The sequence below is a fragment of the Stereum hirsutum genome (assembly GCF_000264905.1).
Source record: "Stereum hirsutum FP-91666 SS1 unplaced genomic scaffold STEHIscaffold_1, whole genome shotgun sequence".
Lineage (NCBI taxonomy): Eukaryota > Fungi > Basidiomycota > Agaricomycetes > Russulales > Stereaceae > Stereum > Stereum hirsutum.
In genome coordinates this window covers 2,835,906-2,859,132 of record NW_006763131.1, presented here as the reverse complement: position 1 = coordinate 2,859,132, position 23,227 = coordinate 2,835,906, and the positions used below count along the sequence as shown (strand labels likewise).

Here is a 23,227-nt window from a genome sequence, read left to right as displayed (position 1 = left end):
TATTTATTGTATTACTTGGGGAGGGAGCCACCAATCACACAGCAGATGCCTACCGCGGCCTCTTCACGAAGTGGCAATGGGCAGGGAAACGAACCTACATTCGTCCGAACCGTCGTAAAGTAAGGAAACGCGAGTACAGTAGTACTAGTAGTAGTTGCGTGCGCTGCACCGGCAGCCCAAACGTGAAATCGTGGTACCGTGACCAGCCCGAACACTCGTACACTCGTGAATCATAGCTCAGAAAATAAACAAGATTGCGGCGAGCCGTACATATGCGAGCTGCTCAGTGAAGAGCGGGGAGGATGGATATAACCGAAGCGCAGGGATACACAGGAGTAAAGAGAGCGTATACAAGAGTTAATTAGCTGTTCTGAACTACGTAGTTGGGAGGTAGTCTCAGGAGCTAAAATGATAAAATCAAGTAATGTAAGGTGGCGTTAACCAATGCAAACCTTCCGAAAACCAATGGCGTCGGATCACCGTTCGTTGACGGTTGCGACGATAGCGAATAATAGACTATGCACAGCATGAAATGGATGCTCAAACAAATTGAAAGACGGACCAAAAGTGTGTTTGACAGGATTAACCAACAAAATGACCCATTTCCACCCTTCATCCTCTTGGATTGATCCAATAACCAGAAGCCACACCCTCGACGCCGAAGTCCCCAAACCGCGTGTCAGCCTGCAACTCGGTTCCGTACATTGTCCTCGCAGCAGGCACCGCAGGCATCTCCGGAATGGTTGTCATCCCCAGCCCAGCACCGACATCATTACTCGATGCCTTTCTTCTCTCTCCATGCTCACCAACTCCCACAGGCATGGGCTGCCCGTCTGGTCCCACATCGACGAGGTCGGGTAATGTCATTGCTGGTGGCGTACGTAATATTGCAGAAGGACTGAGGGCAGATGTAGTCGAGTCGTGCGTTGCAGTGGTGGAGCCAGACAGCGCTCGACTACTCGAACGAGGTGGGCTACCAAAGGGATGGAAACGGTCGTTACGTTCTATTCTTCCACCTCGTAGAATGCGTGAAGGGGCTGGACTAGGAGATTGTGGCCGCTGGGGAGGGAACGGAAGGTGATTCGGGAACGGAGAGTCATCCATAGCTGGCCCGTTCCCTGAACCAGCGGGCGTGGAAGTCATTGGTATGTGCCCAGTCACCGGGTGTCCGAACTTGAAAGGGTCCTGGTTCTCGGCGGCGTTAGCTGTACTGGTGACTGGTACGTGTGCTCCAGTAGGTCGCGTTGGGATCTGCGGCGTAGAGTCAAAGAAGTCGAAATCGCGATCAGTGAATATATCGCCCTCGAGTGCTGGTTGTGGAATGGACTCCTCCGGTCCAGTAAACACAGTAAACCGTGCGTGACGTTGTGGTGGTGGCGTCGAGTGAACAAAACTGGGGTCGTCGTCGTTGTCCTGAAGAGAAGGACCAGCCAACACTGCCCGTGCAAAGATGTCGCTCCGATGGTATTCCTCGCTCGTTCTGATACGTTTCCTATCAGGACGTACAACCATCTTTCTCAAATCTTCCTCTGGCAAACTGTCTGCTTCTGCAGCACTGACGACACCCATGATGTTATTTGTATCAGCTTCTCGATGTCTTTTCCCCAGATGTGCTTGTGAAGTGGCTGCCTTGGTTGGCGAACGTGCAGGGACTGGTGAGTATTCGAAGACAGAGCTCGCGCGAGGGAGATGGTGAGCCGTAGTCGGAGTATTTGGGGTCTGTACAGGCGACGAACTTGCAGGTTGTATCGGAAAGCTGAAAAGGCCTGATTAATGAAGGTGAGCTAATAAGGTGAATATGAAGCTCACCCAGATTCGGCCCAAAGCTGAGGGCTACTCGGCGCCATTGATTGACGAACGGGAGAGTTAGCCCTGCTAGTCGTTTGCAGCTGAGCGAATTCAGCTTGTAGCCGACGCATTGTGTCGCCAATTTGCTGCATTGTCTCTGCCCCTCGTCGTGCTTCCAATAAATCACCGGCTAGACTATCAAGCCTACGCTGCAGCGAACCAACTTCATTCGAATAAGCCATAGACTGTTGCTGTAGCTGTTCTTGTAAGTGAGTGATGGTATCACGCAGCGGTTTCGTCTAAAAGGATGTATTAGTGATCATATACCCCACAGAAGTGAACTCAAACAAACCTGTTCCAGAATCAGGGCATTAACAGCATCCCTGCTTATCGCCGATTCCAAAGGCGACAATGCGACTGGTGTGGCATCTGCAGCGTCATCTACAATCATGGGAACTGCAACAGCTGTTAGTGAGGTGCTACATACAAAGTTCTGAGAAGTCCTCGATTACAGGTGGGGATTGATGAATGGATGCGCACAAGCTGAGAAATACTCGTACCTTCTTCCGGTATTGTATCTTCGGCCGGCTTGATAGTCCTACTGACTTTCCCTCTCTTACTCTTGGAAGCACTAACGGGTTTGGTAACAGCTCTTGCACCTTCTCCACCAGCCAAGACTGGCCTTCCCATGCCTAATCGAAGTTGCGTATCCTTCGCCTTCCGCGTTCGTGTACTAGGACCAGCTACAGGTTGGGGAGCGAGTGCCGGCTGCGACCCCAGTGGTGGTTCTTCGTCGTCTTCGCTGTCAGAGTGGATGATCATAGAAGATGTCGATTGCTGGCGGGGTCGTGGGGCAACTGTGCGAGTGACATTGCGACTAGAGGGAGGGCGTTGCGAAGGTGCAGGCAGTAGTTGAGGAGGTTGCAGTGTCGGGTTACTAGAGCACGAGAGTGAGATGAAGAATGCTACCAGTCACCCAAGTCGTTAAGAACGTACATGGGCTCCTCAAGTAATAAGTCGATGAGCGCTTCACTCTTCAGGTTCGCTCTGAGGCCGTGGTCCTGAAGGTATGTGCTGGTCAACACTCACAGTTGCAATAAACGATGGGTAGGACGGACCTTGCAGAGACGCTGGAGATCGGCCCTCTTCATGGTTTCCAGCGCCTGTCTGTCCGGGACGGTCGGCATCGTCGTCGAGGGCGGCGACGACTGGCGTGCAGGGCGGACGATGATGGTGGACGTGAAGCAAGCTGGTTCGAACGGTTCAAGGACAAGCAACGGTAAACATCGCGATTCGCGCACGTGCACATTAGACACGGTGATTGGCGCCAGTCTCTCGGCACCACACCCTGGGAACTCCTTCAATTGACGCGGACGGCGAGCGCTAGCAAAGCATTTTAGATGGCGATCCCCCTTGTCCCTGTCAAAAACAAGTTCATACTTAACATGCATCTTCATATTTGTCTTGTGCGTGCGTCGCCACCCGTATGCAGCAGACGGAGGCTGGAACCGAGTCCATATCGTCGCAATCGCACTTTGAGGACCGTACTGTATCAGACGCGGTTCCCCTTCATAATCAACGCCACCCTATTTCGTGTTCCCCGGGTAATGTGCTTTGATATCTCGCAATTTTCTGAGCGTATCCTCTAGCTTCCTGCGAACTTGCACACACCCATGGCACAAGTGATCGCAATCTTTCCTCCACCGATACCAAATTTGTCTGTTGAAGCGTTGAAGTCCGGTCCGGAGATACTGCATGTCCACTCGTGATCATCCCATTGGGCATTGCGGGTCAACACACATCTTACGCTATTCACCTTGCTCGACACAATCTACGACAGCCTATCTACCTCCGCCAGTCATGTCTCTGACCTTACAGCAAGTTGCGGCACACAACAATGCTAGGTGCGTCGAATCTCATCGTGGTACCCTTTCTTACTCCTCACACCTACGCAGTTCATGTTGGGTTATCATTGCCAATAAAGTATACGACGTTACGGACTTTCTTCCTGACCATCCAGGAGGCAGAAAAGTAATCCTCCAATACGCAGGTCGGGACGCCACATCCGTCTATGAACCCCTACATCCACCAGACGCACTCGAAAAGAACATTCCACCAGAGAAACATCTCGGCTCTCTCACTCAAGATGCACAGAACACTATCTCGGAGCAGAATAAGAAGAAGAAGAAAACTGTGGATGAGGAACGGGTAGAGCGGGCACAACGTGAGAAGCCCAAAATTGAGAGGATGTTGAGTCTGCGGGACATCGAGCATGTAGCGAGGAAAGTGCTGTCCCACAAAGCACTGGCGTATTATTCTTCGGCCACAGATGACGAGATTAGTGCGTTTCCATCACGTCTGCTTCGCTTGTCTTCTGTATGAGACGGTTGACGGATTCCTGCTCTGCTCACCCTATCAGCATACAACGAGAACGAGAGGGCTTTCTCTCGCTTCTTCTTCAATGCCCGAGTCCTGCGCGCTGTCTCACGTTGTAACACGTCAACGACTATCCTTGGATTCTCCTCGTCTATCCCTGTATTTGTATGTGGCGCAGCACTCGCCAAGCTTGGGCACCCTCTCGGTACATACACATTGCTCTAGATGTATTATACTCACAGCTAACTAGTATGACAGGCGAGGCTTGCATAACTATCGGTGCTCACAAAACAGGCATCATCCAAATGATCTCCAGCAACGCTTCCCTGTCTTCCGGCGAGATATCTGCAGCAAGACCGTCCCCCTCGCAAGTCCTATTCTTCCAACTCTACAAGAACAAGGACAACTCAATCGCAGAGAAACGCGTGAAAGAGATTGAATCGCAGGGGTACAAGGCAATATTTTTGACGGTTGATGCTGTTGTGGCGAGTAACAGGGAAAGAGACCTGAGGGCACCATTCGAGTTGGAGGACATGGAAAAGGCTGGATTGCAAGGGACGACTGAGGGCGAGAAGCCGAGGCAGATAGGGGATGCCACGGCAGAAGAGGAGCAGATCCAGGAGGGTAAGGAAACTGAATTTGGAGGAACGGCGGGTAGTTTGCTGAACAACGATGATGTCGATATGACTTGGGAGGAGGTGCGTTGCCCGCGTGCTCGTTTTGTCGGTGTCGCAATGACATCTGAGTCGACAGACTATACCATGGCTACGCAGTGTTACCAAGTTACCTATCGTCTTGAAAGGCATTCAATGCGTAGAGGTAGACTCTTCTCGAACTGTGATGTCTGTCCATACGCTGAATTGTCTGGTCAGGATGCCGTGCGTGCAGCCGAAGCTGGCGTGGACGGTATCTTGATATCTAACCATGGAGGCAAGTGCACACACGACATGCTAAACTGCACAGATTTGTTAACGTACATCTAGGTCGACAGCTAGAATAGTGAGCGTCATCACCCTGCATGATACATGTACCGTACTGACGAGTTCATAGTTCTCTGCCTTCTATGGAGGTCCTTTATCGGCTACACAAACAACGACCGGATATCTTCTCGAAAATGGAAGGCAAGTTTCAGCATTGTTGGTTTACTGTGAGTCGAGAAACCAGTAATGACAGTATCGTGTCACAGTATATCTCGACGGAGGAGTTCGTCGGGGAACAGGTCTGTAGATTTCATTCTTCCTTTGCCCATCAGATCATACTCATGATTAGCGTGTAGATGTTCTCAAGGCTCTTTGCCTAGGCGCCAAAGCAGTGGGCATGGGCCGTCCTTTCCTTTATGCTCTGAGCGCGTACGGCGAGGCAGGCGTTGTCAAGACCGTGCACATACTCGAGCGAGAGCTCGTTGCAGGCATGAGGTTGCTCGGCGTGTCGAGTTTGCAGGAACTCACTCCTGAGATGGTACGTTCGAGTCATGAGACGTCACGTTCCTGTGTAAGCTCATGGTTCTGCTTGTGGTGTGCCCTTAGGTTGAGAGGGTGGATTGGCAACCGGTCAGTGCTAAGCTGTAGGAGGCGACGGGAGGTTTACGTCCGAAGGCTGTATATGTATCACAGTGGAACTGGGCTGCGTATACTCGTCCTGCTCCGTCATGTATCTATACCGAGACACTCGAATTCCTGGATTTCTTGAAGCCCTTTCCATTCATAATTGTCTACATACATATACGGCATGACGCGCTTTGGCCTTGAGGAGTGGCGCTAGGGCCTTGTCTGGCCTTGTCCACAATTGGCTGATGGGCGTGTTTGAATTATTCACGTGACCGCGTCAGTGCTATGTTGGGTTGCCTGGGGTCCTCGAACTCGACTTATCGCTTGACGGCTAACCCCTCGCATCTCGCATCCCGCGTCTTTTCTTTTCTCTCTGCTTCGCCTGTATTCACACTTGTTTTCTCTGGTCTATTCGTCTTTTTTTTCTTTCTCTTGATATCAGTGCTTCTTTTCCTGCTTTGTGTATAACTAAATATGGGCTTTTGCAGACGGTGCGGCGACATCGTGAGCGGGCCGAGATGTAAGTGTGGAGGTACTGCTGTTGGTAGGTCTTGCGTCTTGTCTGTGTCAAGCTTCGACTTCGTATTGAACATTCACTCTGCAGCACCTGTGGTGTCATGGAATCATGGGGTATCTCAAGAAAGTTCGCCGACTGACAGATGGTCCCGTACGTACGTGACCAGGGAGGAAAAGCCCTCTGCGCGAGCATCCCCTCGGTCGACCACTACCACAACGACTACCACGACCTCAACGAAACGCTTCCCCCAACCCACAAACTCTACTCTTGGATCCCGTGTCACTGCTCACATAACATCGACTACCACATCTCAACGACCCTCTGGTCATTCCAAACGCGGTTCTTCATTCAAGGACGACCCGTCCGCTCACCCTGACATCCTCCCTTCTCCATACAACAACTCTGAGCTTGCCAAGGTCTACGGGTCAGTTCTCCAGAAGAAAGAAACGCTTGCGACCTTCCATTGTCACGTCTGCCAAGCCTCGTTCCCTCCCGATGCTACTATCTATCCAGATCCTGTCGACGATACGGGGAAGCTTTTCATGTGTCGAGCATGCTTCATTGTCGGGGGAGGATCAGCGGGGGACTGTCAAGCATGCAAGAGACCGGTTCTGATTTTGAAGACGGATGGGGGGTTCGTCGAGAATGCGGGGAGGGTGTGGCACAAGAAGTGCTTCGTGTGCTCAGGGTGTGAGAAGAGTATCGGAGACCATCCACTCGTAGATCTTCTTGGTCACCCATCATGCATGGACTGCTTTGACAGTATGTACTCGTAATATGCTCACTACTGGCACCCTCACGCTGATATCATTATTCTTAGCCTGTCTCCAGAGGAAAGGCAGCCCAAAGAGACCTAGTAAGCCCCTTCAAGAAACCAAAGACGATCGGTTCAAGCGAGACGGACGGAAGTCGAATGAGAGGGAAAGTCGCGAAGGTATCTCTGCCTTCGAAGAACTCGAACAACGTCTGGACCGCACGCGAAGTAGGGAGACCACTCCTGTCAGAGACCTCCCTCGTAGACCGGTCATCGAGATCGCCAGTTCAATGGCTAAGGACATGACATCGTCTAGTCCATTGTTCTCTCGCTCGGTCGGCAGAGAGTCCAGTCCCCTCCAGGACAGGAGCTATGGCGATAGTCCTTCATCAGTCACTCGACGTGTTGAGGCCACAGTGGATGGTAGTCCCGTGCGACGTCCGTACGACCGCTTCAGGACTCCAGAGCCTGAGGGAGATTACCGCGAACGCCGCATTTCTTCGAGCAGCAATAGGTCGAGCAACAGCCCGAAACCTTCCTCGGATGCAGTCGAAGAGATGAAGAGAAGGTTCCTTCGTAGTTCGGGGTCCCCTGCTCCAGAGAAGGACTTGTCTTCTTCGCCATCCACTGCCGATATCACCCCACGAACGACGCCCAGGGCAAGAGCTCTTTCCTCGGCTCCCAGTTACGCATCTCCCCTGACGGAACGAGATAAAGATTCACTCTTTAGTAAGAGCACGTCGCGCCATAGCCTCAACCGTGACTCCGACCCGCCGTTGAGAAGCCGACTCTCTAGTTCGTCCCTACGCCGCGACATCGAAGTGAAGAGCTCTCGAGCCTTACCCATCATACCCTCTCCTCCTGACCTGATCTCCGACCTGTCCGACACCACAACTCAATCTTCCGAGCCGTCATCCCCGCATTCATACAGCCCTTCCTCCCGTCTCGATGACGACGTCTTCAGCGCATCTAACCGTCTTAGTACTGCGTCGAACATTTCTGATATGAAGATTTCATCCCATGTCACGGGCGAGACGATTCGATCTACGTATTCTATGAGTGTCGCGCCCTCGTCGACTAGGCATGCCAAGAAAACGGAATCTGCCCCTTCTCAATCTCAATCTCAGTCCCATTCCCCGTCATCTGGCCCCTCGCCAGATTCGAAGTGCGCCAAGTGCTCGTTGCCACTGTTTACAGTCAAGAGCGGAGGTCGATATGTGACTGTCCCAGAGCCGTCTGCGGTCGGCGCACCTCCAAAGGTGTATCACTCCGCTTGCTTCAGGTGCAGGATTTGTGACAGAGTATTCGAGGAGAAGGAGGGTGGTCAGGCCGTCTTTGTCAGGGGAATCAAAGGTGCCTGCCACTTAGACGTGAGTTCTAGCTCGAATTCAATTTCAATTTTTGATAATTAACGGATAACTACTTGACTCGTCACACAGTGTGCTCCTCCGGAGAAGAAGACGATCAGGACGACAACAGCGGGACCTTTCATTCCTCCTACTAGAGCCGAGAGCGTGCCCACACCTCCCGCGACCAAGACAGCGGTTGCAAGAAGCACAACTTCGCCGTACATTTCGAGTCGGTACACTCCGCCTGCGACCACTGCTCCTGCCACGGCCATCTCTTTCCCTCGATTTGGCTCATCGACGACTTGTGGTGGATGTCATCAGTCTGTTTCAGTTATGGAGAGAGGCGTCGTGCCTGGACCCCAAGGTTCGAGGTGGCACGCAACTTGTTTGGTTTGCGGAGGAAAGGAAGCTAAAGGGCGGGGTGGTCGAAGGAAAGATGGCAAGGCGGGGTGTGGGAAGCAGCTGGACAGCTCGGCCAAGAGGGATGCTGGAGAAGGCGGAGTATGGTGCCGCGAGTGTTTGGTGCGTCTGATTGGCTTTGGCGCTAGATGTTCCAGAAATATTCATAGTATTGTTTCGGATTCGCTAACCTTCTTTTCTTCTGATTTCTCGTCACCTATACAGCTCCTTCTCCCCTTGGAGTTACGCTCTCCTTCGCCTCTCAAGCCGACCAATACCGGTGGCAAGATTACCGCCCAGCACACTGGTGGGACGACCATTGCTCGCCAGTACACCGGAGGGACGACCATAGCCCGTCAGATCACGGGTGGTGCAGACGGACCCCTCTCTCGTCAGTTGACAGGAGGCGGACTTGCGCCTACGAGGCAACTCTCGTCGAGCCCGACAAAGGCTATTGGGAGACAACATACGGGTGGAAGTTCATTTGGCGGGAGTGGCGCAAGTGTGGGCAGGCCGCGTCCGAAGTCAGTGATTGGGATGCGGGATGAGGGCAGTAGAGGGATGTATCTCATCCGGCAGATGACGGGCGGTGGAGGCGGATACTAACGACTTGTAAACCACTGAGACTCACGACTTCCTGTATGATGATCTGTGACTGACCTAAGACTCGACTGCTTTATGACTGCGCTTTCTGTTGGTTACTGCTATCTTTTTTCATTCTGTTCTCGGACTTGTTTGTATACCTCTCCGTTGGCCTTTGATCCAAATCAAGCATGCTACTTTTTGGTTGACGTCTGTCATTGCATATCGGATCATCGCTAGCGCTCATCTCGACGATCCTCATGCAATTTTGTGCGAACGTGCACCGGTGGCGGGCGTCCTTCTGGTGTGGCGTCGGGATGAACAAACGCTTTGAAATGGTCATGCGGCGCGTCAAGCAGATACTGCAACAGGTTGCGGAGAACCAGGTGAGTGGTAGCAAGTCGCTGAACTGAGCAACATAAATACATATGTCTGATGGCCAGCAGAGAAAATGGGTAAACGCTGTTGTCGACCGGCGAAGGATGTGGGAGAAGATGACCATTGAAGGCGGTCGTCAAGGGAGTTCGGGGCCCTCCTCTATCCGCCGTTCTGGGATAGTGACATGACGAACGGTATATTCCTTCTTCTTTCCTCCCCTTTCCTCTTCTCCCCTTCCTTCATCTTCGCCTTTCGAGGCCGCTTGGCGCACTATTTCTTTAGGTGCTGACCGTAGTGTCAAGCCAGCGGACGCCGCGCGACCGTTTTTGTGCAGGCCCACTCCCACTCCTTCGACTTCTTCGTTTCTTTGTTTCGTCTCTTACGACGTTGGCGGTGGGCTTCATTGCCTCGACTGTCTCCTGACATTCTCTGGTCCTGGAGATCCCACTACGCTTTGGGCTGTTGTTTGAATTTGCGTCTCCCCCTTCACTTCGACCTTCGCTGTTTCATGTCTTCCTCGAGCTCTGTCGCCTGGCAGACCACCCTTTACACATTTCCTGACCAACTCACACTTAGCAAAAATGCCGTGGTGAGTCTCCCATCATGCACCGAGATTATTGTTCACGGGCATCATTGACGCCCGGATGTTCAATAGGCGGAATCCCTTGTCGCTGAGATCCCGGTATTCGCATTGAGTTTGCTAGGGTTAGGTACCCTCATATTCTTCATCATCATGCAGAAGGTCAAGCTGTACGTCTTGGTAGCAATGTCTTCCATCTTTGCGCGTCCTCTGAATGATCTTCTTGTCACATTTCAGTGCCGTCATGTTCATTTCGTCATCTATCCTCCTCGGTTTTTTCGCCGTCATTCTCGATCTTACCCAAACTCTCCTCCGGATCAAAAAAGTTCATGATGGACTTTCTATCGACAGCATCGTCCCCTTCATAATTGCGCGCGAAGTTCTCTTTGCAGTCTCGGTCTCCCTACGCTTCATGGCATTTTGGGCATTCATCGGCGAAGCACCGCGAGGAGAGGCTCCACCCGTAGATGAGAGAGATCAAAGGCCGACGAATCTGTTCGCTGTCGGAAGTGATGCATCATCTTTGCACTCTGGTTCCTGGGATAGGTGCGTAACTCATCGAACATGTTTCATTGATTGGTCTGTTAACAGCGCTCATACGCATCCTTGTTCATCTCCTGATGTTTGAACAAAAGGTGGGGATTCGTTGGGGTGATTTGGAGGTGGAAGTTGTTTCTGTTGAGTGTTGGTATCTTGGCGTTGCAGGTTCTTTGGCGCGTTGTTCGGGACTTCAATAAGTTCAGCGCTGTATACGAAATCGACGCGGCAATTGAGATCATCGCCTCCGCGATATTCATCCTCAAACTCGTCTTGAACTCGGCTATTGCTAGGACGCCTTCGAGATGGCGGACGTTTTGGCAGTATGTCCCGATGATGTTCGCACTGATGATCAATATGGGCCTCGCTATCGGAAACCTCCTCCTCTGTAAGGTGTATCATTATCTTGTCTATATTCTTGTATTTGACGAAATATTTATCTTCTTAGTCGCTTTCACCGAGTGCGCCGCCGGACGATTCCTGCTGGCGGTCGAGGATCATATCGTCGTCGTCTACCTGCTCGTTTGGTATTTCTACCCGGTCGACGCCCCCATCCAATCTCGTAACAGCCACCGCCGTTCTTCCTTCTCTGGTCTACGTATCACATCCAGGGAGTCGGCTCTCGGTGCACCTCTTATGACCGACCTGTCAGCCGCTGTCCCTCAGTTAGAACGCCAAAATGTCCCATCACGTCTCTCCACCGCTACTCGACTCTCGTCTTGGATTCTTAGTCGTGCGGACGGCATCACCGGTCGTCCGCGCCCTGCCCTGGATCGTGACGAGGAGCGGCTATGGAATCAAGTCGACCTTGAGCGTGGCATATCTCCGATTTCTGAATACGAGAAAGAGGGAATCTCCGCATACTACCAAACGAGCCCCACCGCAACCGCACTAGATGAACCCAAACAAAGCGCACGCTGGCAGGATCCCGTCTACACAACTGTCATGGCCGACTCGCCCTACGTTGGAAGCAGTAGCATGGTGTCCTCTAACAGCGAGAAAATGCGCTCACCTCCAATGGTCACTGAGGACAGGACGGTCATCGCCCCTATCCCCGAGGAGACCCCTGAGCCACGTCCTATATCTGCTGTGCCGTCCACCGTCCCATCGTACTATGTTCGCAGGCCAAGCGAGTCACCTCTGACGCTACCTCCTACTGCACCTTCCTTACAGAATGGTTCGGCATCCCCCATTTACGGCCTCAATGGTACATTGCGTGGTGGTCGGTACTCCCCTGCGGGTGTTCGGTTCTCTCGTTCCCTGGCTCCGCCTCGCTCTCCTCTAGCCTTCTCTTCCGACGAACCCTTGACAGAGGTCGACATCGCGACTGCCCGGTCGTCTGGATTCGAAGCACTCTTACGCGAGCAAGACGAGCTCGAGAAGAGTATAGCGGCGCTGAAGATGTTCGCCCCCAGCACACCGTCGACCGCAACCGAGCCGTCAAGTCCTCGCGGAATCCTCGAACGTGATGGAGACCGGGAATCCGCGCCTGTTCCCAGCTCGTTTACTCGCAGCTCCAGGAACGACGTAGGTTCCATCTCGGTGAAGAGCGACTTCTCTCTCAGCAATTTCCCTCAACCTCCGTGGGCAAGCGAGGAGGCACAGGACGACGTCCCAGAGATGCCGAACGCGGACTCGAGCTCGAACGCGAATAGCAGAGAATCACAGAAGGACTTCTTGGATCTTGGCGGACAGCGAATGACGACACAATCGATTACCTTCACGTTGATCCCACCTCGTATGCCCGCTGCATCGGAGGAGGTTGAGACGCGACAGTCGCTTCCTCAGTCTACGAGGTACAGTACAGACAATCTCGGTGAGACCAGTGCGGGCGTAACTGCGTCGCGAGGGAATCGTCTCGACTCTCAGGGAACACAATACGACGTGACTTCATTCATCGGAGGTGAGTTTCATTGAGTATTCGTCCGTCGCACATCTCTGACACGTTTGATGTGTGTGGTCAGGTTTAACTGTCCCAAATCATACAAGGAGACCTTCTTCTCTCATAAACGAGGATAGCGAACCAGGGAGCGCGACAGGGAGTGCAATATCAGCAACCATAGTCACCGCTGAACGGCAACAATACACAAACGCGCCGGTCGCGCAGCGCATGGTGATGGGGCGCGGCGGCAGGACCCCGCCATTATCCGAATCTGCGACCAACTCTTCCTATGAACACTTATCACACTCGAGAAGCGCGTCCGACGACCAATTGGCCACTGGTAGAACATCAGTCTCTCGCGAAGCCTTGCCCTCTCCCGTCCTGAGAACTTCAAATTCAAACCCAACGCTCAGGGGGCCGGGAGCTGGACAGGCAGCGAGGATGGGAACGGGAGGTCGGCCGTTTGGGCTGCCACAACGGCCCAATCAGTTCGCTGCAAATAGTAGATCACCACTGTTCGACGAGACGACCGCGTACGAGAGTCCTCGACCTGCGCCGCTCGCCATCCAGACCCAGCTTCAGTCCGGCACTGCTGGAGTGGCGAACTCGAACGACAGGCGTGGCTATATCTGATCCTCTTCCCTTTTCTTCCCCATGGTCCCGTCTGTCGCTAGAATGCTTTCTTCTCGTAATGTATTTGTAATTATTTTTTCCCACTCTCCCATCCTCCTTTCCCATCCCCCGGCTTGCCATCACGCTCATACTCTGGAAGTTGAGGTCGCCCACTTTTACTCCTTCTGTGCTGCATTTTTGTACGACTAGCCTTTCTTTTTCGTTTTGATCATTTGCTTTCGTTCGCATTACTTACATATTGACCTCTCCAGTACTGTTACTGTACGTTCTGTCAATGTACTGCACAGTGAGCCCAGCTATAGTACTTGTAGAATATTGGTCGCTGTGGCGGATTTGTGGACGTGTCCGACCGTGAGAAAGCAGGTGCAAAGACACGCCTTGAGATGACATCACTGGCAAGACCGTTCAATTCGTTGCCACCTCCACTGTCCCGCTTTGACTTGCGGCTCCTGAATTACACCCTGTTCTCTCCCACATACAACCAAACCCATGTCTTCATTTCCCGATTACTATTCCATCCTCAACATCCCGAAGTCTGCATCTGCAGACGATGTCAGGCAGGCTTATAGGAAGGAGTCGCTCAAGTGCGTTCCTTTCACATCTGCTGCTCCACCCTCTCTAACGTTCTTCCAATTTTCTGCTTGATAGGACACACCCAGATAGACTCGCCAACGCCTCAGAGGCAGAGAAGAAGAAGGCTACGGAGAAGTTTCAGGCTCGTCTCACTCTAAAGCACCTCTACGCTTTTCATATACTAACGGCATTCCACAGGCAGTAGCTGATGCCTACTACGTCCTCTCTGACACCCAAAGACGACGCGAATACGACAACTTGTACGGTAGTCGCTCAGAGAAGAGTGCAGACCCAGGCGCTTCGTCCGACTTCTTCTCCACATTCGCAAGCATGTTTGGAAGTGCTGCTGGTGGAACGACAGGTGCTGCGGAGGGAGAGACTGGTCAGAGACCAGATGCCAACAACGTGTTTGGCGACGTGTTCGAGGATGTAAGCCCTGCCCATGTCTGCACCGATAGTCCGTGTTTTCTCACTCGTGGTCTCGGTCCTCAGCTTCTTCGCCCCGAGGTTGAGCGTACAGCCCCTTTATGGGCATGGCTAGGAGCTGCTTGCGGTGCTGGCTTGGGGTTCATCATAGCCAATGTTCCTGGGACTTTGGTTGGAGCATATGCTGGAAATAGACTGGGAGCTGTGCGTGACGCGAAGGGCAAGAGTGTCGCGGCGGTCTTCAGCCAGCTCGGCGGGTCCCAGAAGGCTGAGGTGAGTTTTTCTGAAGTTTCGCATCCTGATCCATCTCATACCCATTTTTGAAAATAGATTCTGAGAGCGTTGGCATTCAAGGTGCTCGGCTCCGCTATGGGTTGATCGCGAGCTCGTTGCTCCTCATGTTTCCTCTGCATTCACGATTTTAGACTACTTTGCACATGCAATTCTGTGGGTCTCATGGTTTATCTGGACGTAATTTTGTAATTTATGTGTATAGTAGCATACCGGTTGGTTCTTCTGTAATGGTTATATTTGATTGCTTTGTTGGTTATGCATGAAATGGGCTGGCCACATAACTACGTCATGTGGTGCCACATCATGGCAATAGATTAGATTAGATCTGATCTCACCGCAAGTTCTCCGTCCACCTCATGTCCTCAAACTGCTCTGGACGGGTCCACCGTCTGTTCCTCCAATCCCACCAGTACTTTGGTATGTCCAGACGTTCATTGGACACAAACACTCGCGGTAGTAAACAAGCGATTCGATCGACCATCTCCGTTAGCAGTATGTCTTACTTTAGATATTCTATATGAGGAAGTACTCTTGCTGACCACCGCGAACGTAGAGTCTACTCAGGATGCTCCTGGACGCAGTCGTGCGAGCAGTCTACCACCGTCATCAAAACCGAGGTCTTCTCTTGGTATGATAGTCAATCTATAATGAATGTGATTTTGAACAAGACCAATACCCGTCCCAACAGAATGTATCCTCTTGACTCCTAGAAGGCTCCTCCGTAAGCGCCGGTGATACAGTTCGCGCTTGACAGGGCATTGACGATGAATCCTCAAGTCAAGGAAAATGCGAAATCAAATACAGACCAACGCAGCTCAGGTGCTTCACGGGGACGTGCGTCTTTCTCATGTTGTCCCCAGTTGGCCTAGCTCACACGAAATCAATACTTGCACAGGCAGTACCTCTCCTGCTCCCCGTCCAATTTCCTCATCTTCACGGCGAATTCTCGTCAAGCGCAACATACGGAAGCTCCAGGATCAACTATCTCCCTCCCCTCCTTCTCCGCGCAAAAAACGGAAACTCGACATAGACCAGTCCGGGACTCCGTCTCGTTCATCGGATGTATCCGTGATCATAGTCAGACAGAGGACTAAATCCACCCTGAATGCAAAACCCAAGAGGACAAGCTCTGTTGAAGCGGAAGGCAGTACGAGGTCGAACTCGAAGAGACTTGTATCAGGACTACCCTCTCCGTCTCCTTCGTCCGGTCCGCTTGCCTCTGAATCTACACCAGGAAGCAATGATGCCACTACGACCCGTAACGTACGATTACGACCTAATGGAAAGGGAAAAGAGAGGGAGACCTCGGCGACTTCTCCTCGTCGTTCTACTTCTCCTTCAAAACCCCTACTCAGACTCTCCAACGGTCGCTTTGGGCCCAAACCTACTTCCCGTGCTTCTGAATCAACGAACAGAAGGTTATCGAGGACTGAGGATGGGGTCGTCCGCGAAGGTTGTTTTTCCTGTTCATTTCTTTATACGCATGCTCGAACTCACACCCCCTATTCCCAAGATTTGAAAATGATGGATCTCGAGGTTAGTGATTTTGGGTTCGAGATGTTGGACATGCCGGACATGACGGCGTTGCCCTGGGTACCTGCCTCGCAAGCGGACGACGAACAGGGCCCGACGAGTATATACGTCCCACCTGGCGTCCAAACTCTCATTGACAGTGAGTCTTTCATTGTAATTTGAACTCACGCCTCAGGGCCTCTGTTGTGATCATTGCTGACGGCTGTATGATACATGGCGAAGACATGAAGCATGCCCTCCAAGCTGAATCTTCTGCGCGGCAAAGGGCCGAAGCTCGATACGCCGATGAACTCAGGCGTCGTGTCGCTGTTGAAAAGATCGTGCAGTCACAGAGACCAATCAGTGCCCAGACCTCGCACGACGCGGATACGGACGAGGTTGAGAAGGTGCTTCGAGATGTATCCGTGTTTTCCGAAGGGGTACCAGGTCCTTCTCGAGGTCGTATCCCAGGCGGTTCTCGTTCGGAGAGCGAGTAGGTCACGACGTCGGGACGATCTCCTTGCTCACTCAATTTTCAAAGTTCCTACACACCTTTCATATACCTTTCATCAAGGTCTTGTATCTCGCTACGCTACTCGTCTTCCTATCTTGACACAACGGTCTACACATGAACATTTTTACGACCACATCCCCCACCTCCCAATTTCCTTCGCAATACCCAAGAATCATTTCTCGAGGTTCGACTCTTTCATGTCAAGTCACATCATGGCCTAAATAAGCAACAGCATTTCTTGGATGGTTGGGGCGCTGGGCGGGTATCACGGGCACCGTTGCGTTGAATTCTAACTGCGAAGCAGGTCCTGCGCATTCCTACAGCCATCCTACCGCAGCCGGTGGCATCGTGACAACCCAAAGTTGAACCAAAGGACGCAGTAGCATCTAGAGTGGTTCGCCGGAGGCATTTGAGTGGCTGTGACTCGAAAGTATCCCGCCGCCCCAGGATCGTGTTGTTCGTTCCACACGGTTTGGAAGCTCGTCACATCTCACAAGCCGATAAATGGCCAACAGGGTCAGACTGCTCCTGTCCCTATAAATAATAAGTACATACACAGAAGCGGAGAGAGCGTGCTTGTACAGGTACGGAAAATAACGAGTGGATGGGCGTGTCGAGAGTAGAGACTGGATGACAGACAAAATGGAGCGGAGCGAACGATCGAGTAAGTTCCTGGCGAGGCCGACTGTGTTCACGGACTACAAAGCAGAACACTGACTACAAGCAAAAGGAAAATCACGTTTCAACAAGGGCAAGGCAGGAAATAAGGAAGAGGACTCACCAACCGTCGACGCGCTACGAGCCTTTCTCACACCCCATTGGCTCTGGTTTCGGAACCAAGACTTTATGCTCATTGAATGAGTACACCGCATGCCCCTTCACCCATGGTGCTTGTTCTGCCTCGATAATCGGCGATGGTGGACGCAGTTTCTTTGATCGTTTGGCTGGCTTGTTCTTATGTGACGAAACGCCTTCCAGAACAGACTGTTTACTCGGTATGCAACCCATGGCTAGAAAGAATAGACACAAATATTATTAGCTAACATTTTGAAGACCAAGACTGTGCGTGCGCACCTGTGACGACGAGAAGGCAAGTTGGACTTGCTAGCCGAGAATGAGGTAATGGGTGAAGAGGAGAGGTAGGCCTAAGGCAACGAGGCTATTCAATGTCCTTTATCTATTGTCTAGCCAGGGAGATCACATCCAACTACGGTCCATCAGTCTCGTCGTGAGGGATCGTGATTCGTGTATACCTTCCGGGTTCGGGATGCGCACGGGGACAACCTGGAGGTCAGCGAAGTTAGATGGGAGAAAGCATGGAAACGCATTCTGATTGGCTAGGCTTGTAATAGTAAAAGCCAATAGCGCTAGTCTTCACATTGAAAGCTAGCCTCGGTTGACAACTTCGCGTGAGTGGACAGTAATATAGGGAGACCTTCGAGTGAAAGTAAATATGCGGGTATATTGGTTTGACGTAACTATATACAGGTCTGAATTATGCTCGAGTGTCATGTAGAAGACATTGAATTTTATGTGCGGCCGATACATGCATGAATTCATGGTTGCGGCCTTGACAAGGAATTGATAATGACGAGGGACAGAGGAGACCGTGTGGCGACAAGTGCTCGCGTGGAAGCGCGCTCAAGACGCGCCTTCGTGTTGGCGCCGGTTGCGTACATTTCAGACGGTCAACCACTCCTCCCTTCCACGATATTGATACCATAAACATAATATGGCCAGTAGTGCCCTAAAACATGTAGGTTGTATTCGTACTTTGCTGTCCCCTGACAAACTTATAGACGATATAACCTCAAGGTCAGCGCACCGCATACGCTCCAGCAATCACAGACCAACGCGCTCTTGGCCTTGCTCAACCTCAACCAACCCATCGACCCAACGAGTCCAACCTCACCAGGCGCATCTAAAGGCGCATCCTCATTGAAACTCTCTACGCCTTCAGGGCCACCAGTGTGGAAGGTTCTCGTGTTGGATCAGCAGACGAAAGACGTGCTCGCCACAGTCCTACGCGTACAGGACCTGAGGGATATCGGTGTAACTCTTCACGTGTACGTCTGCATATTGATAACTTGGGTGGGTACACAACTTACATGGTGTATTGTGAATGGAATAGGCAACTTCATTCATCTCGGCCACCATTACCAGATGTTCCTGCAGTGTACTTCGTTTCACCTACCCTCCCCAACATACGCCGGATAGCTGAAGACCTCGACAAGGCTCTGTACGAGTCTTATCATGTCAACTTCTCGGAACCACTCAGCAGGTCGCTTCTGGAAGAGCTTGCAGCCTCTGTGGCGAGAGACAATACCGGAGAACTGATACAAGAGGTATGTTCAGGTCATGCTCGTTATCCTCTATGTGTATTGGTTCTGATAACGTATCCGCGTTCAGATTGTGGACCAATATCTGTCATTTATTGCTCCATCTGCATCTCTATTTTCACTCCTACCACCGCCTGCACCACCTACAGACCAACTTATGCCTTCTCAACCACTCTCGTCATACCAAATCCTCAACTCGCCATCGTCATCGGAACAAGAAATAGAGGCTGAAATTGAGCGGATAGCACGGGGACTATTTAGTGTCGTGGCCACTATGGGTACGTGGCCGTATCTCAAGCGCCTTCGAACAGTAACTGACACGTATACCAACGAAGGCCAGGTCCCCATTATCCGTGCACCGAAGGGAAATGCCGCTGAGATGATAGCCAAGAAATTAGAAACTAATATTAGGGACGCAATCCTTACTGCCTCTCGCGCTCATGGGCCTTCTCTCTTCGCGCAAGACTCGACTGGGCTCTCGAACCTTTCCCGACCGCGTACGCCCTCGTATGATCCGTTCTAAATTGAACTGCATACTAATATAGTATCACAGTCCTTCTCTTGCTCGACAGAAACACCGATCTCGTACCCATGATGTCACATGGATGGACCTACCAAGCCCTCGTCTCCGACTGCCTCGAAATGAAGCTCAACCGCGTAACCGTCCCGCAACCCACCAAGAAATCCTACGACCTAGACTCCAAAGATTTCTTCTGGTCCAAGAACGCCGCAAATCCTTTCCCTCAGGTCGCAGAGGATATCGACACGGAACTGAACAGGTATAAACAGGATGCGGCGGAGATCACGCGCTCGACAGGGGTGAGCGACGTGAACGACATTTCTCAACTGGACCTCTCCACGAATGCGGCGCATTTGAAGACGGCGATCACGCAGCTGCCCGAACTGACAGCGAGGAAGGCAACATTGGATACACATATGAATATTGCCACAGCCTTGTTGGAGGAGATCAAGAGGCGAGGGTTGGATGAGTTGTTCAGCACGGAGGAGGCGATTAATAAACAGGTATTGTGATCTCAAACCAGTGTCGCTTACATACGTTATTCATGACAGGGATATATAGACCGTCGCCACAGTGCTTGAAACCCTCCGGTCGTCAAAAACGGAGGGGCAGCCTACGCCAACCGACAAGCTCCGGCTCGTCCTGGTGTTCTACCTTTCTTCCCCGGACAACGCCATTACGAAAGAAGATATCACGGAGCTGGAAAACGAACTCAAGAACGCTGGCGTAGACGTCTCTGCTTTCAGTTACGTTCGTCGAATGAGGGAAATCTCTCGTATGATCGTCCCGAGTGCTGCTGGTGGCACAGCGACGCCCGTGGTGGGCGGTGGTGTACAGAGTGGCGAGCTCTTCAAAGGTTTCAGTTCATTGGGCAACAGGGTTTGTTTTTCCCTCCACAGCACCATAAATCAGCGAGTAACTCAGACTGAATTCCCCCCGACAGTTCACGGAACGCTTCAAAGACGGAGGCCTTGAGAACCTCATCTCGGGCGTGAAGAACTTCCTCCCGACCAATAAATTATTCACCGTCACCCGTCTCACCGAAGCCCTCATGGATTCCTCTGCGGCCTCCAACCAGTCCCTTCAAGAGACAGATGACTTCATCTTCTTGGACCCACGGGGTGCACGCTCAAACCCTACAAACTACGGGCCGCCGTCAGGTGCGACCGGTGGACCAGGAGGCACGCGTGGAAGGAGGATGGCGTTCCAGGATGGAGTTGTGTTCATGGTTGGTGGAGCAGGGTACGTAGAATATGGAAATCTGGAGGAGTGGGCAAGTAAGACGGGGAAGAGGATTACGTATGGAGGGACGGAGATCTGGGATCCGGAGGGGTTCGTGACTGTGTTGCAAGAGCTGGGCAAGACGCAGTCGTAGTGCGGGTGGCTGTTGATTATTGGTTGCGACTTTACTGTCGTGGGCTGGACTGGATTAATTCTTGTGATAATATTGTCCTGGACACTGATTGATATTATTATGGTCGGATGGAGCAAACTGGATCCGTCTGTTGTCTCAAGAATGAACATACATCCGCCTGATTAGTTGACGCGCGCCTCAACGAACGAAAGCAGCCAGTTTCTTCTTAGTACGACTGCTCAGTTCAATTTCCTATGTCAATGCGTGTCAGCCCGGGTGTCCATTCGCCATCACGAAAATACCAACTTTTGCCAAATCTCCCAGGTCATGGTCCAGTGTGTCTATTTTGGACCGCGTGCGTGTCTCGAGTTCTTGAAGTTCGGGCGGAGCGGCGGAGGGGGGAGACGTAGGTAGCGGTGAGTTGGCATACAGGATGTCAAGTAAGGGCTGGTGTTGCGATAGCCTGTCCAGCCATGAGGTGTTTGTGTGAGATCAGCGAAAGAAGGAAAAGTAGACGTACAGGGCAGAGGAAGCTTGGGATATCTGAGCGGGCAGGGCAAATTGAACTCTCTCGGAAGAATGCGATCTCTCGAGCAACGCTCTGATCTCCTCGCAGAGGTCAGCGTCGCTTAGAAGGACGAGTGGCTGGGCTGTCTCTGGGCGGAGGTCTTCATGGGCACTCCGTCAGAAAGGTTCCGAGGGAGTAAGGTTGCTGTGTTTGACACTCACGTTGATGTTGCTTTAGGACTTCCACAAGTTCGTCCACGATAAGCTGCTCATTCCCAGGAGCCGCATTGTCAACTGTTTCAGATTTGCTAGAGACATCCGCGTCATTGAGGATGTGTTGCGTTTCCTGTTGAAATACTCTCGCGTATGCCTCGGTTTTCTGTACTATTTCAAGAGTGGAGCCCAGATACTCGTGCAGCGAGGTCAAATGAGGATCGTGGAGGTCGGTAAATCTTTGTATGCTCTGTGTTAAAACGTTGTCAGGAAGGGTGAAAGCTAGTGTCGAATAGATGACTGGCCTTATCGAGGGACTCTTCCTGTATCGCAAGCATACTGTGATAGTCTATCCACCAAGCACGCTCTATCTCTTCCTTCGGGCGTGGTCGATCTAGTTCTATACTTTCCTCAGCGCCTTCTGAAATTATATCATGTAGAAAGGCAGTGGCATGGGCTACGTCGCCGTTCGAGAGATCATGCATATTCTGCATTATCTTTTCAAACTCTTCGTATCTGAGGGCATCAACCGACACTTCGGGATGAGGTAAACGTTCAAGCGAGCGCTGGAGTCTAGTGATTTCATGATTGGATGGTGTGACCGGTAAAATGGGTTGAGCGAAGTTATTGGCGGAAATGATATCGGAGCGAACGTCAGACAGCGCCTCTAAACGAGAGCAAAGCTCATCATCATCTGAAGAAGACGACGAAATTGTCAACGAACATGCATCCTGGTACGTGAGCAATGGATGTACCTATTTCTTCTAAACGAAGCAACGCCTGTGTTGTTGAACGAAGAGTTGAAGACACGGAGGCATCAGCCTGACTCTAGCGGTGAGCATCCATATGTCGATAGACCTATCTAACAAGAAAGCGCACTTTTAAAGACAACTCCGAAAGGCTACCTTTAAGTTCAGTGACATCCTTGTCCGTTTTTGATATCATGGACTGGAAAGATCGGATAGCTTTTGACGCCTCGCGAGAAGCTAGTCTAAACGGTCATCAGCCTCGTCACACGCTGCTAATTGCGTCGATCCACTTAAACCTCACTTTGCTTGGGATAGCTGTATTTTGAGTACTTCTGTTTCTTCCTCGTATAAGGCTTTCTCTGCTTCCAACAACTTCTGCTTCTCGCTGTGATAGTGAGTAGTATGAGGCGATATATGTGTGTAAAGCAGAGTGACCACCTACTGTAGCTTAGAAGGTGGTAGATAAGTAATATGATCGTGTCCAGAACTCTGCTGTGCTGCTTGAAACCAAGATTCATGACGCTCTGCACGTCTCAAACTGCCCACGAAATAACGCGATTTAGGCACCATGTGGCCCAACGAACAATGATAGAATAATGAACTTACATATTGATCTCTTCTTCTTCAAGAGTATATTTCTGGAGCAATGGATCAGCCTCTTCAGCTTCACATGCTAACGCCTCGTTCAGCCATCCCATGAGCTCAGCACCATGGGGAGAGCGGGACATAATGGCCTGAACATCAGAACAGGAAAGGGCAGGGCCACCGAGTCTGACAAGCAATTTTTGACTAGTACTGTGGTCGGACAAATACTTTTGAGGGTAAGGCTCCATCTCAAAGATAAACCTGGGGTAAGGGAAACCAACGGCAGATAACGAAGTAGTCAGACCGTCAGGAGTGTTGA

At 51.6% G+C, this 23,227-nt stretch overlaps 8 protein-coding genes across 8 annotated transcripts; 5 read left to right on the top strand and 3 right to left on the bottom strand.

Annotated features, from left to right (window-relative positions):
• Nucleotides 1–65: 65 nt before the first annotated feature.
• Nucleotides 66–3,023, bottom strand: STEHIDRAFT_143961 (uncharacterized protein). The gene is made up of 6 exons (XM_007298927.1): nucleotides 2,907–3,023; nucleotides 2,785–2,849; nucleotides 2,349–2,725; nucleotides 2,141–2,244; nucleotides 1,810–2,087; nucleotides 66–1,756 (listed from the first exon to the last, which is right to left on the bottom strand). The coding sequence occupies exons 1-6, from the start codon at nucleotides 2,973–2,975 to the stop codon at nucleotides 613–615; spliced, it is 2,037 nt and encodes a 678-aa protein (XP_007298989.1). The 5' UTR covers nucleotides 2,976–3,023; the 3' UTR covers nucleotides 66–612.
• Nucleotides 3,024–3,319: 296 nt separating this feature from the next.
• On the top strand, nucleotides 3,320–5,841 carry STEHIDRAFT_117624 (uncharacterized protein). The gene is made up of 11 exons (XM_007298926.1): nucleotides 3,320–3,692; nucleotides 3,744–4,129; nucleotides 4,208–4,369; nucleotides 4,423–4,862; nucleotides 4,918–4,983; nucleotides 5,037–5,094; nucleotides 5,148–5,163; nucleotides 5,215–5,285; nucleotides 5,351–5,383; nucleotides 5,441–5,622; nucleotides 5,691–5,841. Exons 1-11 carry the CDS (start codon nucleotides 3,649–3,651, stop codon nucleotides 5,730–5,732), a joined length of 1,500 nt encoding a protein of 499 aa, XP_007298988.1. The 5' UTR covers nucleotides 3,320–3,648; the 3' UTR covers nucleotides 5,733–5,841.
• Nucleotides 5,842–6,051: 210 nt separating this feature from the next.
• STEHIDRAFT_143959 (uncharacterized protein) lies at nucleotides 6,052–9,454 on the top strand. Its single transcript, XM_007298925.1, has 5 exons — nucleotides 6,052–6,255; nucleotides 6,316–6,990; nucleotides 7,049–8,352; nucleotides 8,422–8,853; nucleotides 8,956–9,454. The coding sequence occupies exons 1-5, from the start codon at nucleotides 6,186–6,188 to the stop codon at nucleotides 9,334–9,336; spliced, it is 2,862 nt and encodes a 953-aa protein (XP_007298987.1). The 5' UTR covers nucleotides 6,052–6,185; the 3' UTR covers nucleotides 9,337–9,454.
• Nucleotides 9,455–9,696: 242 nt separating this feature from the next.
• STEHIDRAFT_117621 (uncharacterized protein) lies at nucleotides 9,697–13,619 on the top strand. Its single transcript, XM_007298924.1, has 6 exons — nucleotides 9,697–10,279; nucleotides 10,346–10,440; nucleotides 10,508–10,816; nucleotides 10,906–11,195; nucleotides 11,256–12,710; nucleotides 12,772–13,619. Exons 1-6 carry the CDS (start codon nucleotides 10,199–10,201, stop codon nucleotides 13,320–13,322), a joined length of 2,781 nt encoding a protein of 926 aa, XP_007298986.1. The 5' UTR covers nucleotides 9,697–10,198; the 3' UTR covers nucleotides 13,323–13,619.
• Nucleotides 13,620–13,768: 149 nt separating this feature from the next.
• STEHIDRAFT_89813 (DnaJ-domain-containing protein) lies at nucleotides 13,769–14,837 on the top strand. Its single transcript, XM_007298260.1, has 5 exons — nucleotides 13,769–13,906; nucleotides 13,971–14,037; nucleotides 14,094–14,324; nucleotides 14,388–14,594; nucleotides 14,652–14,837. Exons 1-5 carry the CDS (start codon nucleotides 13,812–13,814, stop codon nucleotides 14,697–14,699), a joined length of 648 nt encoding a protein of 215 aa, XP_007298322.1. The 5' UTR covers nucleotides 13,769–13,811; the 3' UTR covers nucleotides 14,700–14,837.
• A 2,307-nt stretch (nucleotides 14,838–17,144) lies between these two features.
• On the bottom strand, nucleotides 17,145–17,886 carry STEHIDRAFT_117619 (uncharacterized protein). Its single transcript, XM_007298923.1, has 3 exons — nucleotides 17,716–17,886; nucleotides 17,423–17,651; nucleotides 17,145–17,358 (listed from the first exon to the last, which is right to left on the bottom strand). Exon 2 carries the CDS (start codon nucleotides 17,647–17,649, stop codon nucleotides 17,437–17,439), a length of 213 nt encoding a protein of 70 aa, XP_007298985.1. The 5' UTR covers nucleotides 17,650–17,651; nucleotides 17,716–17,886; the 3' UTR covers nucleotides 17,145–17,358; nucleotides 17,423–17,436.
• A 487-nt stretch (nucleotides 17,887–18,373) lies between these two features.
• On the top strand, nucleotides 18,374–21,100 carry STEHIDRAFT_136441 (SLY1 protein; the record flags this gene model as incomplete). Its single annotated transcript, XM_007298922.1, has 8 exons — nucleotides 18,374–18,397; nucleotides 18,457–18,707; nucleotides 18,773–18,986; nucleotides 19,051–19,258; nucleotides 19,316–19,477; nucleotides 19,534–20,003; nucleotides 20,062–20,379; nucleotides 20,444–21,100. 8 exons carry the CDS (start codon nucleotides 18,374–18,376, stop codon nucleotides 20,873–20,875), a joined length of 2,079 nt encoding a protein of 692 aa, XP_007298984.1. The 3' UTR covers nucleotides 20,876–21,100.
• Nucleotides 21,053–23,051, bottom strand: STEHIDRAFT_151951 (uncharacterized protein; the record flags this gene model as incomplete). The annotated part of the gene is made up of 10 exons (XM_007298921.1): nucleotides 21,053–21,106; nucleotides 21,161–21,317; nucleotides 21,375–21,522; nucleotides 21,584–21,856; nucleotides 21,915–22,268; nucleotides 22,330–22,396; nucleotides 22,454–22,565; nucleotides 22,625–22,708; nucleotides 22,766–22,861; nucleotides 22,930–23,051. 10 exons carry the CDS (start codon nucleotides 23,049–23,051, stop codon nucleotides 21,053–21,055), a joined length of 1,467 nt encoding a protein of 488 aa, XP_007298983.1.
• Nucleotides 23,052–23,227: the final 176 nt, after the last annotated feature.